The following is a 16,386-nucleotide window of genomic DNA, read 5'->3' as shown; positions in this document are numbered from 1 at the left end:
CCCCCTCCCGCTTCTCCCAGGGGTGGGGGGGGGCCAAGGAGGGAGAGTGGTGGGGGCGGGGGCACGCCGCGCACGCGCGTGGCGGGGAAGACGAAGAGGGGTGTGTATGTGTGGTGAGGGGGGGGGAGTCTGAGGTCAAGGGAAGGAGGGGAGGGGGGAAGGAGGGCTGCCGCCGCCCCCCCGCCCTCGTGCGTGCGCGCCCTCGCCGGCCCGTTCGTGCGCGCGCCCGTTCCTCCTCCCCGCTCCCCTCACATCGCGGGCCGCCTCCTCCTCGCGCAGGGCTGAGGGAGCCGCTGTTGCCGTTGCCTCCGCTCGCCTCCCTCTGGGCCTGAGGGAGACGGGAGAAGCCTTTCTCCGGCCGCTCTTTCCTTATCCCCTCTTCCCCAATTGGACCGCGGCTCCCTCAGAGAAAGAGGCAGCGGTGCTGGAGAGATATATATAGATATGTATCTATATATTTATATATATTTGGCTGCCGGAGGAGCCTTCCAACTCCAATGGCGGCGGGGACCGGGCGGCGGTGACGTCAGCGCCACTGCCGCGCGGGGCATGCCGGGAGGAGACGAGGGGGAAAAAAAGAACCACCCCCAGCCTCTCACGCTAACCCGGGGAGGAGGGGGAAATGAGCAAACGCATCATCTGCCGCGCATGCGCTGCGAGAGTGGCGGCGGCCGTTCCGCGGATCAGGCTCCGCCCATTTTTCACCCGGGCCCCGTTGTTTTTTTTAAGTTCCCGCCCAGCCGTTCGATTGCAGGGGGGGCGTGATTGACAGGAGGCGGGCCTTATTGTAATCGAGGAGCCAATAAGAAGGAGGGAAAACGCTGAGGAGAGGCGGGATGGCCGGTTGTTGTTTTACCTCATGAGGATGGCTAGTTGTTCCTTTGACACACAGTGGGCAGGGGCTTGCCGACCCCTTAAGTCTTTGTATGCAGCTGGTGCCCCATGGCGTGGCTCGGGCGGTCTCTCCCCGCAGGCAGAAATCCAACAGGTGCTGCTCGGGCGGCGGCCGTTGGCGCGAGAAGCTTCGCCTGTTGAGTTTCTGGCGGGGAGGAAGCCTTCCCATCCCCCTCGCCCCGCTTCACGTGTAATGAGGGGCTCTTCACACGTTACACCGCGAAGGGAAGAAAGGCGGGCGAGACACGGCAGGCGGCGAGATTTAAGGAACGGGAGCCATGACGCAGCCACCGACTTCTGGGTACGTTCCCTGGCAGGGAGCGGGGTTTCGGCGCACCCAAAATGGCAGAAGTAAATGCACGTCGACTGGTCCCTCCTCGGTGGATATTGATTCTCCAAGGGTCTGGCCAGAGGAGAGGATGGCAAGTGGGGCGGGGAGATTCCAGGGCACTCAGAAAAGCATTTAAACATTTCAGTGTATAGTGCCCCACTCTTGATGGCCCCCCCAAAAAATTAAAGGGGAAAAAAAACCCTGGATGTACATTTCCAAAATATAAGCTAAAAAACAAAATCTACATACAGCAATAGTGTTTTGTGTTGTGTAGGCTCCTATTTGTTATGTGCAAATGGCTTTGGATACCTATTAGGTCCATAAATTACCATATAGCATATATTCAACACAGATAAAACGCGACAGTTTGTTGTTGACAAAAGGACAGCTGGACATATAAAGGGCCCCATTGCCTTCAGTAGCTTAAAGCCTCATCAAACCCAAATCCGACCCTGCTCTATACACACACACACATTTTTACTTTCAAAGTGAGGGCAAGAGCATCACTTTATGCTGCAAGTTCACCCCTCCTGTTGAATGTTTCTATACATAAGTAAGGTACCTATGTAAAAGGCTCATTTGTAATTATATAGTTGGGAACAATTCGTGTTCTTGCGCAGCTGTGTTGCTTTACACTTTGTGGATGTTCCACAATCATACTACAAAATAACCGCATTTACGCGAATCTCACGCTCACCCTTTTTTGGCCAAATTACGTTGCAGAAATGAAGGGGTGTGTTAGATCCAATGGCACTTTGGCATTTGCCAGCAAATACTTTTTTTGGTTTCAAGGTGCTGAAAATGGAAGTCTGCATTAGGTCTGGTGGTGCATTAGACTCATGCCAAACATTGCTAGGAGTTGTTGTGTCCCGCCCCCTAATGTATTTGTAATCAATTAAAAAAAATGGTTGTGGTGCTATCAAATTTTTATTCCGTGGCTCAGAGAAAAATGTTTGAGAACCACTGCTTTAAGGTGTTGCTGGATTACAACTCCCATCATCCCTGTCCATTGGGCCCTTCTGTTCGGGGCTGATGGGAGTTGGAGACCCAGAGCATCTGGAAGGCTGCAAGCTCTCCTGCTTAAGGAGACCTCTGAAGAAAGCCTAAGAACCAATTCCTAGCACTAACCGGAAAATTAAAGACACAGCACCAAACATCTGGTTCTGCTGTGTCACAACAAATTAATTGCAATTATACACACCTGAGAGTGAATTCCATTTAACTTAATGGGACTTGCTCCTGAATAAAGGTCTCCATGGGAATAGATGGGTGATGCATCAAACCTTCAACAAATTCTTTACTATAGGGATTCTTTACAGACCCAATGTCGGTAGCAAAGGATTATTATTATTATTATTATTATTATTATTATTATTATTTGTTGAATGAATAGAAAAGAACTGGTTCTTTTAGAATCATAGAATCATAGAGTTGGAAGAGACCACAAGGGCCATCGAGTCCAACCCCCTGCCAAGCAGGAAACACCATCAGAGCACTCCTGACATATGGTTGTCAAGCCTCTGCATAAAGACCTCCAAAGAAGGAGACTCCACCACACTCCTTGGCAGCAAATTCCACTGTCGAACAGCTCTTACTGTCAGGAAGTTCTTCCTAATGTTTAGGTGGAATCTTCTTTCTTGTAGTTTGGATCCATTGCTCCGTGTCCGCTTCTCTGGAGCAGCAGAAAACAACCTTTCTCCCTCCTCTATGTGACATCCTTTTATATATTTGAACATGGCTATCATATCACCCCTTAACCTCCTCTTCTCCAGGCTAAACATGCCCAGCTCCCTTAGCCATTCCTCATAGGGCATCGTTTCTGAGACACACAGTAGAAGCAAGCTGACTCCTGCCACAAAGGGCTCAATGAAGTAACACAGAAACCTCCTCAACCTCCAAAAAGCCCACTTTTGAAAGCCTGTCAAATGCAACTAAATGAAGAGTACTTTGTATATGTGAGTTGCAATATGGCAGGATGATGTGTTTGGCCTGAGTCCACAGACAACCCTTTGCTTCACCCACCACCAGTCAGTTCACAACAGGCTTTGTTACCCTTCCCTGAGTTTCAGGAGGCTTTCCTCCCCTTGGTGATTCCATTGCATCCCACGCTGGTCTTTCTTGTCAACGTGTGACACACACAAAGCTTCAGCGAATGTTTTGCAGAGCTCCTAATGATTCAAAGCACAAGCAGTGAGTTCAGAGCTGCTATCTGCACTAGGGGAAAGACCAGAGTGCCAAGGTTTGGGGAATCCAGAGGAAACCTTTGCGCAAAAGGTTTCTTCGCAGCCTTAACTAGGCTTGTTTGTTTCAATGTTATAGACTGCTTTTTATCCAAAAGGTCCCAGGGTAGGCTTATAACAGCAAATAAAAACAGCAACATAAAAAAGCCAATAAATGTTATAACTGGAAGGTGGTGCTGAAAAATACCTGCAAGACTTTGCCTGGAACCTAAAGGATAAACCTATTTGGGGAAAGATGGGGTGAGGAATATTTTGGGATTTTTTTTCCCCAACCTGAGGATTGCATTCCATTTTGGGCAACATTCGGGGGGGGGGTGTCTTTCCAAATGTAAAATGGTTCTTTTTAAAAAGATTCAGAAACAATACAAAACACGAGCGAGAAGAAGATGATTTCATTCCTAAGCAGCAAGCAATATATGCATACAATTCATGCACTTCTATCCGCCACTTGGAAGTCCTCAAGGAATGGTGAAGTGACTCCCCCCAGTAGACTTAGATTGCACAGCCCTGCGGCCGATCAGTCCATGCACGAGCTTCTAAATCACTCTGCCCAAACCTTCTGATTGTCAGAGACCAGGCTGAGGAGTACAACTATGAGGAATGGTGGGAGCCTACCTCTCCCCCTGTTCATGGCCAGGATCCTGAAACTCCACAGGAGCAGGGCGGTAGTGTTGATTTGGAACAATGGTTTGTTGAGGGGCACAGCTTGGAAGATGATAGTTGGGCAGAACTGGGAGGTGAACAGTAAGAAGAAGAACGGGAAGAGAGCGAGCTAGCCGATTCTCTCTCACTGGAAGATGTGCAGCCTCTCAGTCCCACGGCTAGGGGATTAGTTAAGGTGGCTTCGCAAAAGGCTCAGTTGTTGAGAGAACAGGTGGCTAGGAGATGAGAGGACGAAGTGGGCGGAACCTTCATTGGGAGCATCTGCACTCCGAGAATGGCCGCTTGTGCTTTTGCTGCATTCATTAAACATTTCTGTTACTGGTAAAAGACTGCTTTCTCTTTGTACTGCTTATCTACTACCAAGGGGGGGGGGGAGGAAGCCAAGCCCCTGAAGCCTGAAACTGATTTTATAGATGTCTAGGGAGGTTGATGTGGGAGGAGGCCTTCCTTTAATTACCTGGATCCCAACCAATACAGAGTTTAACAGGTACTTGCTATCACCTTAAACCAGTGAATCCATATGTGTTTGTTTTTTTAAATTAGGGGCATCTTAAAGGCAATCCTGATCATATGAGTATCGTTTGCTTTTGGAGCACATTTTAAAACCTGGCCATTTAACAAGTCTAATAGTAAATGCACATAGTGTGGCTGGTACTCTGTACATGTGAGTACTGTCACAAAGAAACCTTGTGTGAGAGTAACAGGGTTGGTTTAAAGAAAATAAATCACCACACCCATTTTTTCTTTAATTGTTAAAGGAGCCCCCCTGATGAGGGGCGAGGAGGGCATTCATAGAATTGTAGAGTTTGAAGGGACCCTGAGGATCATTTCATCCAACCCCCTGCAATGCAGGAACATGCAGCTGTCCCATACAGGGATCGAATTTGCAACCCTGGCATTATCACCCCATTCTGTAACCAACTGATGCACACTTCTTGCTACATCCAAATATCTGCCCCTCGACTGGTCTCCTCCATAAAGGTTCAGAGCTTGGGCATCTGGATGGCTCTGCTACTAAACTTATTCAGAATAAGGCAAATACAAATGAGAGATCGAGCTTTGAAGTGGCAAGCAAGGGGAACGAGCATCTTATTTATTATCACATTTCTGTTCCGCTCTCAGAGCATGACACGCTTTCTTCTGCCTCCCACTCCCCTTTTTGTGTCCCCTTTTTGTCTCCCCTTTTTGTGTCCAAAGCTACTTCACTGAGCTTCTTGCCTGAGTGAAGAACTGAACCCACGTCTCCACGGGATGGTGGTTTCTACACTCCAGTGTGTGTCTGTGTACCGCACTGGCTTATCAGGTTTTTTGCTTCAGTCAGGTTACAAACTGCTTGCAGCTTTAAATGTTTGATTCAAGGCACAAATTGGTTAATTGCTTGGGTGGAGATTGGAAGGTAAAGGAGCCCCAAAAGCCAGTGTTAGACACTTGTTCTCTGCTTTGTGGTTGAGTGATCTTCCAGTTTGTTCTGGTTAAGTAAGTACCCTGCATGCATAGGTAACAACAAAATGTATTGAGGTGTAGTTGTAGTAATGCTCTTGAATATTTAGAGGTTTTAAGTACAGTAGTGGATATTAACTTGGTCCTGAGGTTTGGTTTATTTGCTTGAGCTCTACAGAGCTTATTTATTGTGCAGATACGTTTTGCCTATCTGAGTATACGCCATGATATATTTTATCATGTTAATGGGAAAAGGAGGGGTAGAAATGGCTGGCAATCTTCAGGTAGCAACTGAGCTTGAAGATGTGCTGGTCTGGCTTCTTTCATTTTACACAGGGTGCTAACCCTCACATAATCCCCTATCTTAGTGGTTCCCATTTAGAGGTCCGCAGAAAACACCCAGGGGGTCCATGTCCCCATTCTTTGCCTCCCCCCAACTTTTTTTTGTTATTTTTGCATGGTAATATCTCAAATTTTTGGTCTGTTTTAGTGCTGCCCCACATTTTGTTTTAAAGAAATGCTTTGTAAAGAAAAGCAAAGAAGGAATCATAACTCAGTTACGTATCACATATACAGAAACAAAATGGGTAATGAAAACCGTTTTCAGAAAACCTATGTAACACTAAACCCTACAAGGCAGGGATTTACATATTTCTCTGATGTGGGTTGATTGAGTGGTCATACAATTCTTAAAATCTTGTTCCTATCCTCTACAGTCTATAAAACAGGATTGCTATACCTGCAAACAACAATGAAGCCTTAAGATGTAGGGTGCAATGATTAGTGTGTCTCACTAGCACCTGGGAGACCAGGCTTCAAATTCCCACTTGGTCATGAAACTCACTGGGTGACCTGGACCAGTCACTGCCTCCCAGCCTAACTTGCCTCAGAGGATTGTTGTGGAGATTAATTGAGGCAGCAGGGGAACCATGTATTCTGCCTTGAAGAAGAATGCGGGATATAACTAATAAATAAAAAGTCTTCAAAACCTGCAACTATAGATTTGTGTGGCTGCATGATTGTGAAGAGAGTGAGCTCTGTACTGCTAAGCTGCATAGTCTGATACGGCACTATAACTACTATGCACTGCACTAAAGGCATTCCTGTGTAGGCATGGGAAATTAGGGAGATGCCTCTTTTAAGGACCTGCTGCACTGTACACTTATAGACTTTTGAGCTGGGGGGGGAATAACCTCTGGCCCTCCAGATGTTGCTACAACCCACATCAGCCTCAGACAGCCTGGTTAATGTTCAAGGGTGATGGGAGCTGTGGTCCAGCAATATCTGAAAGGTCACAGATTATCTCCCCCTGCCCTTTAAAGAAAGAAAAAGCACATGAGCTTTCAGAATTATCATTTTGTCTTGTATTCACATTTATTCTGCCTTAATTGGCTCATTGTTCTTGTGCAAATCATTAGTATTTGATGCCGGAAAGCCCTCTTAACACTTTCATCATTGACTTGAACCTCTGTTTTGGGTGGGTGTGGGAACAAAATAATCTCAGAACTGCAGATTGGGTGATCTCATCCTGCCCCACAAAGTTGACTTCCTTGACAATTGCGTGCAAGAGATTATAAGTCGATTGCCTTTCTCCCCAAGCATCTCTATCTTCACTGCGTGATGTTGGCTGGAGCAAGTCCATTAACGCATCCCACCTAATTATCAGCTATACTTAAGGGGAAGTGGCACTGTAGATGACAATTTGGCTGTCAAATGTAACTTGTAACAGAGAGGTTTTCGTAAATGGGACCAGTGAGTTGGAGGCTTTGATATTTAAAATTGATCTTTTGCATTTCCTGTCTCTGCAAATGGAACCAAATGTTTAAATTTGTTTAGTCATTAAATAAGTCACTGACTCCTCCTTTTGGTCCTGCTGTTACAATGCCCAGAATTAATGGATGCATTCAGTCTAAAAAAAGAGTTATTGCACAAATTTGTTGCCTCCACTTTAAGCCACTGATGAATTCCTCTGTCCCTCTTTTTCACCAACACACACAAATGTCTCCCCACCCCCCTTGTCTTCCTGTAAAACTTTTTGTTCTCTGTCCAGGTGGAAGGGCAGCAATTGTACTGCAGCAACTACCAAATCAGCAGGCTGTAGAAAAGCCGGAACCTTGTGCCTGCCTGCTGTTTGGGAGCCTGTGTGGCTTTTCTGAGTTCAAGAGCTTTCCAGAATTCGCAGGAGGCTGAGCCAGAGAGAGCTAAGGGATGCAGGCTACTTATTGGAGGCAGACTTCCATTGAAATCAACCAGCTTGTCGATAATATAATGGCTAATATCCTTTCAATGAAGAGGGACATGGAGGACAGCTCATCTGCAAGAGCATCTAGGAACAGACGTCCCTGGCTGTCCCAGTCCAGCATGCGATTTGAGGAGAGGCGCCTACAGACTTTCCAGCATTGGTCGGAGAGCTTTCCTACTTCCCCAGCTGACCTGGCCGCTGCTGGCTTCTTTTTCATTGGGCCTGAGGACAGGGTGAAATGTTTTTGCTGTGGTGGGGTGTTGTTTGACTGGGTTGCTGAGGATGACCCCAAGGCAGAGCACAAGAAGTTCTTCCCAAGCTGCTCTTTCATCCAAGGGAAGGATGTAGGAAACCAAGAGATGCTTCAGGCTCAGGGCCTCCAGGATGCTGTGGATGGACAGTTCCTTGGCATGTTGCAAAACTTAAGCATGGAAGAGGCCACTGTAGACTTTCAACCAGAATACCCAGATATGGAGACAGAAGGAGATCGCCTGGTGACTTTTGAAAATTGGCCAGCTTCTGCTCGGGTGACTCCAGAGTCGCTCGCCAGAGCAGGATTTTTCTACACAGGTATGTAAGCACGTAAGAACTGGAAAAAAGGGGTTATGCTGTTTTATATTATTATTATTGTCTTAATGAAATTTATATACAGCTTTCTAGAATGAAGCAGTTCCCCCTAAGCCGTTCGCAATGAACAAAAGATAACAAATGTTAAAAAAAGTTATATGAAAAATGAATAAATAAAACCAGCGCTGATAAAGCATTTAACTTTCAGAAGTTTTGGGAAGCTCAAACAAGAGTGGTGGCAGCCTGAAATTCCTTTGCGAAAGTGCTGCTCTGGTTTGAGATGGGTGCGCTTTTTGATATTATGGGGTGCTGCTTCACAAGAGCTTTCCCCAAATGCAAAAACAGCACCTCCAGGATTGAAACCCCATGCTCCTCATTGAAGGTGGGATGAGTGTCTCTGCCTGGAGTATGTGGGGGCTTTGGTGCTGTGGGGCTCTTGGTTGGGTTGGGTTGGGTGGAGGAACATCTATGCAGAGGTGCTATTCCTCTTTCCCGTCCCTGTCTCCAGTCCCAACCAGGGAGTGCTGCCCGTCTGGATTCTCCTGCTAAATGGTGCTTCCCATTTTAGCAAACCAGCATGGAATCCCCTGCAAAAATGTTGGGCGAGGGGCAAACCTCCCATTTAACAGCACTTGCAACTTCAAAGAACTCTGCAAATGTTGTCATTGTGACATCATGTGATGGATAGTTGGTCAACTCCATCCACTTGCCAAAGTTGGCCAACAAGGCTGATCTTGAGAAGGATCTGGCCCATGGGGCCAAAAAGGTTCCCATGCCCTGCTGTAAGATATCAGCATCATCATGGAGCGTCAGTGTGCAGCTAATATGAAGTATGGACATTCTCTGTGGTGGTTGCCAATGTGGTGCCCACAAGTGCCAGTTTGCCCAGCAGTATCCCCTATGGTGCCCACAAAAAGCCTCCGTAAATATCTCCTTGGAAAGCCACAATACGAGAGAAACCAGTCTTCTTGCTTCGCTTCTGTTTGCATTGGGTTAACCTCTTGCACTTTGGAACATACACCCTTAAACATGTCCACATTACATTGGATGCCCACAGAGGAGAGGAGCAAAGAGCTGCTTTCTGTGAGCAACTGCAGTGGTGGTTGATGTAGGTGCCTTATTCTGCTCCCCTATTATTTGATTTGATTTTCTTTTTAGGCATGGCAGCAATTTTGTGTTGTGCCACTCCCCCCTCCCCCCGCCCCAGAAGACAATCCTTTTGCAGCCAGTGCTCATGTCACTTTCTCAAAATTTTAAATGGGTCCCCTGGCCCAAAAGGTTGGTGGCCCCCTGCAGCTGTTTCAGCTTTTAAGTGATTAACATGAGACCTCTTGCCATGGCTGTTTTCAGGCCAGGGGGATTTTGTGCGGTGTTTCTACTGTGATGGCGCTTTGAGGAACTGGGAGCGTGGAGATGACCCATGGATGGAGCATGCTGTTTGGTTTCCAAGGTAACACATCCCTATTTGTCCCTCACACACTCACAAACACACACCCCTCTTTCAGGAACAGAGAACAATTGATATGTGGATTCACAAACCTCCTGCGTATAGCTAGTAACGTCCCACAGCACAATAGCAAGTTGACCCACCTAACTGGCGATGCCAACTTTCCCAGATTCAACTTGGAAACTCTTGTTAAACAATAAACTTGCATGTTCAGGAAACCTGTGCCCAGAAGTAGATATTCAGTGTTTACAAGGATAGGATTTTCCAATTGTCTGCCTAAGCGTTCAGATGCTAGCATTCTTTTCCTGCTTTGAAAGCAGAGAGACCTAGCTTAATTGCACATGATTTCTGCTAGAAAGGCACAGACCCCCTGATTATCTAGTGAACACACTGGACTGAATGGATATGCATTGCAGTTCCCCCTGAATACTCACCAGCTTGCTATTCTGCATCCTTTTTGCATTCTGTGCAAGAGGTCACTGCTGGCTGGCTTTTTTATGTAGAAGTGTAGCAACAAAGTTCCTAAACCATTTCACATATTTGCAGCTGCAAACACAGGTATTTTCCCCCCTTCCTGATTAACACACTATTATTATTATAGTAATATTATTATTATTATTATTATTATGGCTGGGTTGTTTTTTTTCTTTGATCAGCGCACACCCTCTCCTCCTCCTGTGTGGCAAGTGACTTCTGGAAAATAATGAAAATTCCCAAAGTATTTTGTTATACAGTCTGAGTCAACAGTTCAAAGGGAGGACAGAAAGCCAAAATGTCACAGTCTGAGCGCAAGTGAAGTCCACTTTGGTGATGTGCTATGACTGATAGTGAAATGACTTGAAATAGAAGTAAATTCTATCTATGATGCTTGGAGTATCACTGTTATTCCTATATGAGTTTGGATTTTAGATTCTTGCTACGTGCTTTGTGGTATCAAACCCAGTTTTACATGAGATGGAGAGCAGCAACAAATTCTGACACTATTTTTTTAAAAAAAGAATATCTTTTTATGATACTTGCATTTTGCCTCATTGATAACACATCTGTATATTAAACAGATGTGACCCATGAATCAGCCATAGGTGACAAATGGAAATGTAACCCAAGAATTGGCCCATAGGTGACAAAAACGTGAACATTTCCAGAAGCACCTGTGAAAATTGCCCTTGCTAGGCTTGAGCTGCAAACCTGGAAGTAAGTCCCATTGAATTGGGAAGCAAGTGTGTGTATCTAAGAGTATCTGATGACCATGCCACTGAATGTCGTTCCCACCTGCCCATTATCCCAGTGCATAGACTGGAAAGGGGATCTATTAACTAGACCAGAAGCACACACACTTAAGTGCATCTGTTTCAGCTCAAGTGACTGGCATTTCAGCACACTGCTGTCAACTCTGCAGGTAGAAACCAGGCTGGCAAAGATGTCATATGGCAAGAAGTAAAACCTTCAAAATGGCAAGAAGGTTTTCAGAGAACGATACAAATGCTTCCTGTTACAGAGGTTTGAAAGTTAAGGTGGTGTTCTTGGACACTGCAAGGAGAGTGAAGCTGGAATCAAAAGTGAAAGTGTGGCTTTATTTAATTAAAATTATTTGCTGGCAGAACTGGGAAAAGTCCTCAGCTAAGTACCCATTTCATCCTGCCAGACCCTAGGCGGAACTGTCTCTGCATAGAAGAAAGACCACTTGCTATATTAACTGATTCTCTTTTCTCCACTACATACATACTAAATTCTTTGGACCAATAGTCTCATTAGTATTGTTGCATGCCACCTCAATCTCTGAGCTGTGTGAGAATCCAGGGGGTCTAGGCATTTACCTAGGGTTCTGTTTCATCGGAATGAGGGACAGCGGAGACTGTGGTGTCTTTAGGATATGTTGTTTATTTGCACATACATAAACTTGAGCCTACATTGGCAGGGCTCACAGCATTAACACTCCAAGAAGGCCGTGCTTCTCCCTTAGCAATAGCCTTGGATTCCAGCAGAAGTCAAGCATGTCTCTTCCTCACAGGCTCCAGCCTCCCACCTGCTTCTAGCTTCTAGCTCTCACACACCAAAACTCTGGCTTTTGTCCTTCTAACTAACAGCCAGTTGAGGGAGGAGGGCACTCATTTGTCCTCTGGCACAGAGCCACTTCCTTTGTTACCTTAATGACCCATATTTAGGCCATTACCTCACCAGGAAGCTGGCCTGGCTATTCCAGCAATTGAGTCCATGCTGGATCCAGGAATGAGAAAGGACTCGGGCATATTCCAAATAATCTCTGTCTTTCCATTAGTTTCATTTTGGGGCTGTGTTTTCAAGGAAGCCAGTTGGCAGTCACAGTATTGCGACTGTTTCATCTTCTCTTCTCCTGTCCCACATCTATAGGTGTAAATTCTTGCAGCAGTCCAGAGGGAGTGGCTTCATCAACAGTGTTCAAGAAGCACATATCAATCCTATACTCCCGGTGAGTGTGTGTATGCTTGTGCATGTGTCTGTTTGTGTGTGCAAGTGTGCACATACATACAGTTATTCCAAAGTGATGCATATCATTTGTTTCCAGGAGGGCAACTTACATTGGCCTGAACAACATCCCACCAGCTCCCAAGGTAAGCACTTCTGTAATTTTGAGCTCTTGCTCAGCAGGAGGTCTGTCTTGCCTCTGTTGATAGTGTTCCAAAGTTTGGATGCCACCTCCAATCTCTGCCAAGCTGTGGCAAGCATCCAGGAGGGGTTCCAAGTGCTCACTCCAGGGTCTGTGTTCCTTTGATAATCATAGTCACAGTGGACTAGCTTTCCTTAGCTTTAAGAAATATGATTTATTCACATATTTACACCTGAATTTGGAGGGAGGGAGTCCAGATCTTACAGCAGGGCCATCTCAAGAGGGGCTTGCTCCTCATAGCAGTGGAGCCCAAGGCTTCTCTCCCACCTTTCCTCTAGCCAGGCACCCAATATCATTCTGCCCTTTTTTTCAACTATTGCAAGGCTCATGCCAAAAGCCCCATTTTGGTACAAAATAACTCCTTCACACATGTGTTAAGATGCTATAGGTTCTCATGTAAACACTTGAACTTCTTAAAATCTATTTTGGGCTTCTAAATATATTTGGAGTAGGGAAACCGACCTTGTGAACAGGGACTCCCAATACATGTCATATTCTCTGTGTGTGTTTTATGCGCAGAGCCTGCTCAGAGGCAAGCAGATTGTCAGAGAGTGAGGAGAGAGACAGAAGCAGGACGTCCAAATGAACCAGGTAAGGTTGGTGGAAGAGAGTGAAGCAGAGCGGCCAGGTGGGATAGGAGCAGGTAGCCTAATTCTTGGCTAAGCAAAATAACTCATTTCTCTGTAACACATCTAAAGACTGGCAAAAGCTCTTGGAGACCAAGGTGTCGTCACATTACCGTCTTGGAGCACAATGAAGAGGTTTGTTGTGTTCCCTGGTGGTTTCCACAGTGCTTCCCCAGCTATTCACATCAGTACAGTTTAATTAGTGTCTGATTCATTTCTCTGAATATTGGTAGGGTGAGGATGTCTTCACCTCCTGCAAATGTGTCCCTACCTTGGCTGGAGACGAATTAGGAGTGGCTTAAGGACTTCAATCAGTGTGAAGCTAGTTTAGGAAACAATGCATCAAATAGCAATATTTCACAACAAAGCACAGGATGCATATGCATTTGGGAGCAATGTTGTGAGAACAAAAATTAAGAACCCAGTGCTGGAAATGCAGCGAGGGCACAGTAAACAGAAGTTGTGAATGCACTCTATAAACATGTGTCCCATAACACACTTGTTGGGGAATGTTTTTGCATGCTAAAGGGCTTGGACACAACTGTTAGGAATTACCAGCATGAAACTAAAATCTACTCTGAGTAGACCCACTAAAACCAGATGGCCATGCCCATTAATTTCAATGATTATGACTAACATTGGATACAACTCTGAATATCTGAGTTTATTCTGATGGCTGGTTTGTGGCTTTAATGTGGTTTTTGTGGATCTGACCTCAGTAGAAAACTGTGGCCTTGAGACGGTGAGCATTCTGAATCTTATCATGCAGGGATAGTTGTGTGGTTTGAGAGTTTCTCATACTCTTGACCCAACTACTTCAAGAGTATGAAAAATTTCAAGTGATAGAATTAAGAGGTTATAGTACTAATGGCTACAAAGTAGATGCAACTTGACGTAACATATTTCTTAGGGGAATTGTTGCCAAGCAAGTCTAGTCTGTCGGCGTTAGCTTGGTATCAACATAGTTCTTTTATTAGTTTTTTATTATTATTTTTAAAATGTAATTTGTTCCGCTATATGCAACACAGCAAAATAAAAACTGCTCACAAAACAGTGCACTGAGCACCGTCCAAAAGAGCCATGTTGTGAAATGTATATTGCTTAAGTATGGGGGCTTTGTCCATTTGTCAAGGGTTAGTTGGCTCTTAAAATATTCCAGTGTTTGGGTTCATATGACCAATTTTCACCGTGGGAGAATGTTGACTGAAGGTGCTAATTTCCCTTGACAAATATGTCAGTATAAACTTAAAGAAGAACAGGGATTTCCCCCAGATTTTCTGGGCTCTAGCCCAACCCCTTTCCCCTGCAACATAGATACTCTGGACTGCAAGATTGTCGTGTGGCACTGAGCAATCAAAACGGCTCTCTTGGGCTGTTCCTGAAGCTTTCTCCTTCCTCTTGCTAGAGTCTCCTGTGAGCACGGAGGAGGAGCTGCGCCGGCTGCGGGAGGAGCGCATGTGCAAAGTGTGCATGGACAAAGACGTGTCCATCGTGTTGGTGCCTTGTGGCCACTTAGTGGTTTGCACAGAATGCGCTCCTAATCTAAGACGCTGCCCCATCTGCAGAGGGGTCATCCATGACAGTATGAAGGCATTCCTCTCTTGAACTGGGAAGGTGGGTAAAGAGGGAACTACAAGAAATATTGCCGAACTGAGGACATTGTCCAAGCCCCATTGCACAAGCGATAATCCTTATGCTTACTTAGTGGTGCATGCGATAGAAGCCAAAGTAACTTTTACAGCCTTGGTCTGCCATACCTAACCATAGTGGCAGGTTCACGTATGCTCTCAACCACCCTGCTCAGAATACCTCGCCCTTCCTCAAAGCAAGGCAGTGTGTGTTGGGGGTGACAGAAACTCTCACTGAGTGGTCAGAAGACTGAGAGGGCTCAGCATGTATCACACGTGTATGATGTCATGTGTATTGATGCTGCGACGCACAATATGTGATGCATGTGATGTCATGCGTGCGACGTAGCCAGCTCCCCTCAATATTGAGGGGGCCTAGCCCACTTCCAACAAAGGGGCTGCAGACCTCTTGGCCCTCTAGAATTGGCTTGCCTGGTGGTTAACCAAGGGTGCCGGCAGCAGGTTCAGTAGCCAATAATGAGGTATGCAGGGCCTCCAGTAAGGGGAGAATTGCCAATCGTGTCATTTCTCCTCATGATGGAGCTGGCCGTGCAGATCTGCAGAGCCATTTCGCACAAACCTGTCTGTGCCCAGCTGCCAGCAGAGAGATGTTTTGAAGACTCGTCTGCCATTTGTCAGCTGGAGAGGCTTCATGTTGGCAGTACTCCTGTATTGAAGCACTCCTTATGTATCCATTGGAATAGTCTGTGGATTCATTGCTGTCTGCTCAGAATGCCAGAATAGCAGCTGAACATAAGAGCTTTCTGGATGAGGCCAGTGGCCCATCTAGTCCAGCATCCTGATCTCACAGCAGCCAGCAGGACCCTGAGTGTTAGAGTCCTCTCCCCGCTTGTGATTCCCCAGTAGCTGATACTGGGAAGAATACTGCAGCTGTGCACAGAAAGGTGGGAGACAAACTGCCACTCATTCATGCATGAGAGGAATTGGCAAGTAGCAATTCCTATGGGAAAGGTTGCCGGAAGAAAGCGTTCCTGAATTGAAAGGAAATGGTTTGCATGAGGAAGGCACAACATCTGCTTTGCATGAAGGTCCCAGGTTCAAACATTGGTATTTCCAGGAAGGGACTCTTGCCTGAAATCCTGGAGAGCTTCTACCCATCAATATAGACAGTACTGAGTGAGATGGACCAATGGTCTGACTCTGTATGATGACATACCTCCCTCTGTTCTTTCAGAATCTTCAGAGGCCAGATACTTGCTGCTTGATGGACCCGTTTTGGCCCACAATGACCCAGCCTGAGGGGACATCAACTGAAGGAGCTTTGGAATGGGTGCTGGCACCCTGAGAGACCTCCTTCCCAGCCGAAATGATCTTGCAGGACTTCTCCATGTGTGCTGTTTGGGGCTGTTGGGATTTCCCTTACAGCAGTATAAAAAAAAGATCAAGGACAAAATAATCCCAAAGGACTTTCTGCTCTGTGAAACTATTGACTTTTCTCCTTTTTTTTAAGGGATTACTTCAGATTTGAAAGATGGTTCCTTCCTTGCTGATGTAATGTCTTGGAGCAGAAAACTTTGTCTAGGTTCTTTAGTAACTTGGTGGTTTATTTCAATTTTTTTACCACTTATTTTTTCCTTGGAACATACTTTGTTTGAATAAAGGTACCTTTAACCATCGGGGACTGCTTTGTAACAAATTCT

The 16,386-nt window shown here is 45.9% G+C and overlaps 1 protein-coding gene and 1 long non-coding RNA gene across 2 annotated transcripts; both read left to right on the top strand.

The window, feature by feature from the left end:
• The first annotated feature begins 869 nt into the window (after positions 1-869).
• Positions 870-16,362, top strand: BIRC7 (baculoviral IAP repeat containing 7). Its single transcript, XM_081917186.1, has 8 exons — positions 870-1,195; positions 7,619-8,380; positions 9,728-9,827; positions 12,195-12,273; positions 12,370-12,415; positions 12,991-13,062; positions 14,503-14,711; positions 15,921-16,362. The coding sequence occupies exons 2-7, from the start codon at positions 7,777-7,779 to the stop codon at positions 14,700-14,702; spliced, it is 1,101 nt and encodes a 366-aa protein (XP_081773312.1). The 5' UTR covers positions 870-1,195; positions 7,619-7,776; the 3' UTR covers positions 14,703-14,711; positions 15,921-16,362.
• Positions 13,072-14,073, top strand: LOC309373302. Its single transcript, XR_014169960.1, has 2 exons — positions 13,072-13,839; positions 13,873-14,073. It is a non-coding gene; the product is annotated as an uncharacterized lncRNA (long non-coding RNA).
• Positions 16,363-16,386: the final 24 nt, after the last annotated feature.

The sequence above is a fragment of the Podarcis melisellensis genome (assembly GCF_964234715.1).
Source record: "Podarcis melisellensis genome assembly, chromosome: 6".
NCBI classification, from domain to species: Eukaryota; Metazoa; Chordata; class Lepidosauria; order Squamata; family Lacertidae; genus Podarcis; species Podarcis melisellensis.
This window is presented reverse-complemented; position numbering and strand designations above follow the sequence as displayed.

Bases quoted from the DNA above. Each gene is read 5' to 3' on its own strand.
- BIRC7 (XM_081917186.1), top strand. From the start codon at position 7,777: ATGCAGGCTACTTATTGGAGGCAGACTTCCATTGAAATCAACCAGCTT. The intron at 8,381-9,727 runs GTATGTAAGCAC...GGCTGTTTTCAG, and splicing joins AGCAGGATTTTTCTACACAG to GCCAGGGGGATTTTGTGCGG. The intron at 13,063-14,502 runs GTAAGGTTGGTG...TCCTCTTGCTAG, and splicing joins AGGACGTCCAAATGAACCAG to AGTCTCCTGTGAGCACGGAG.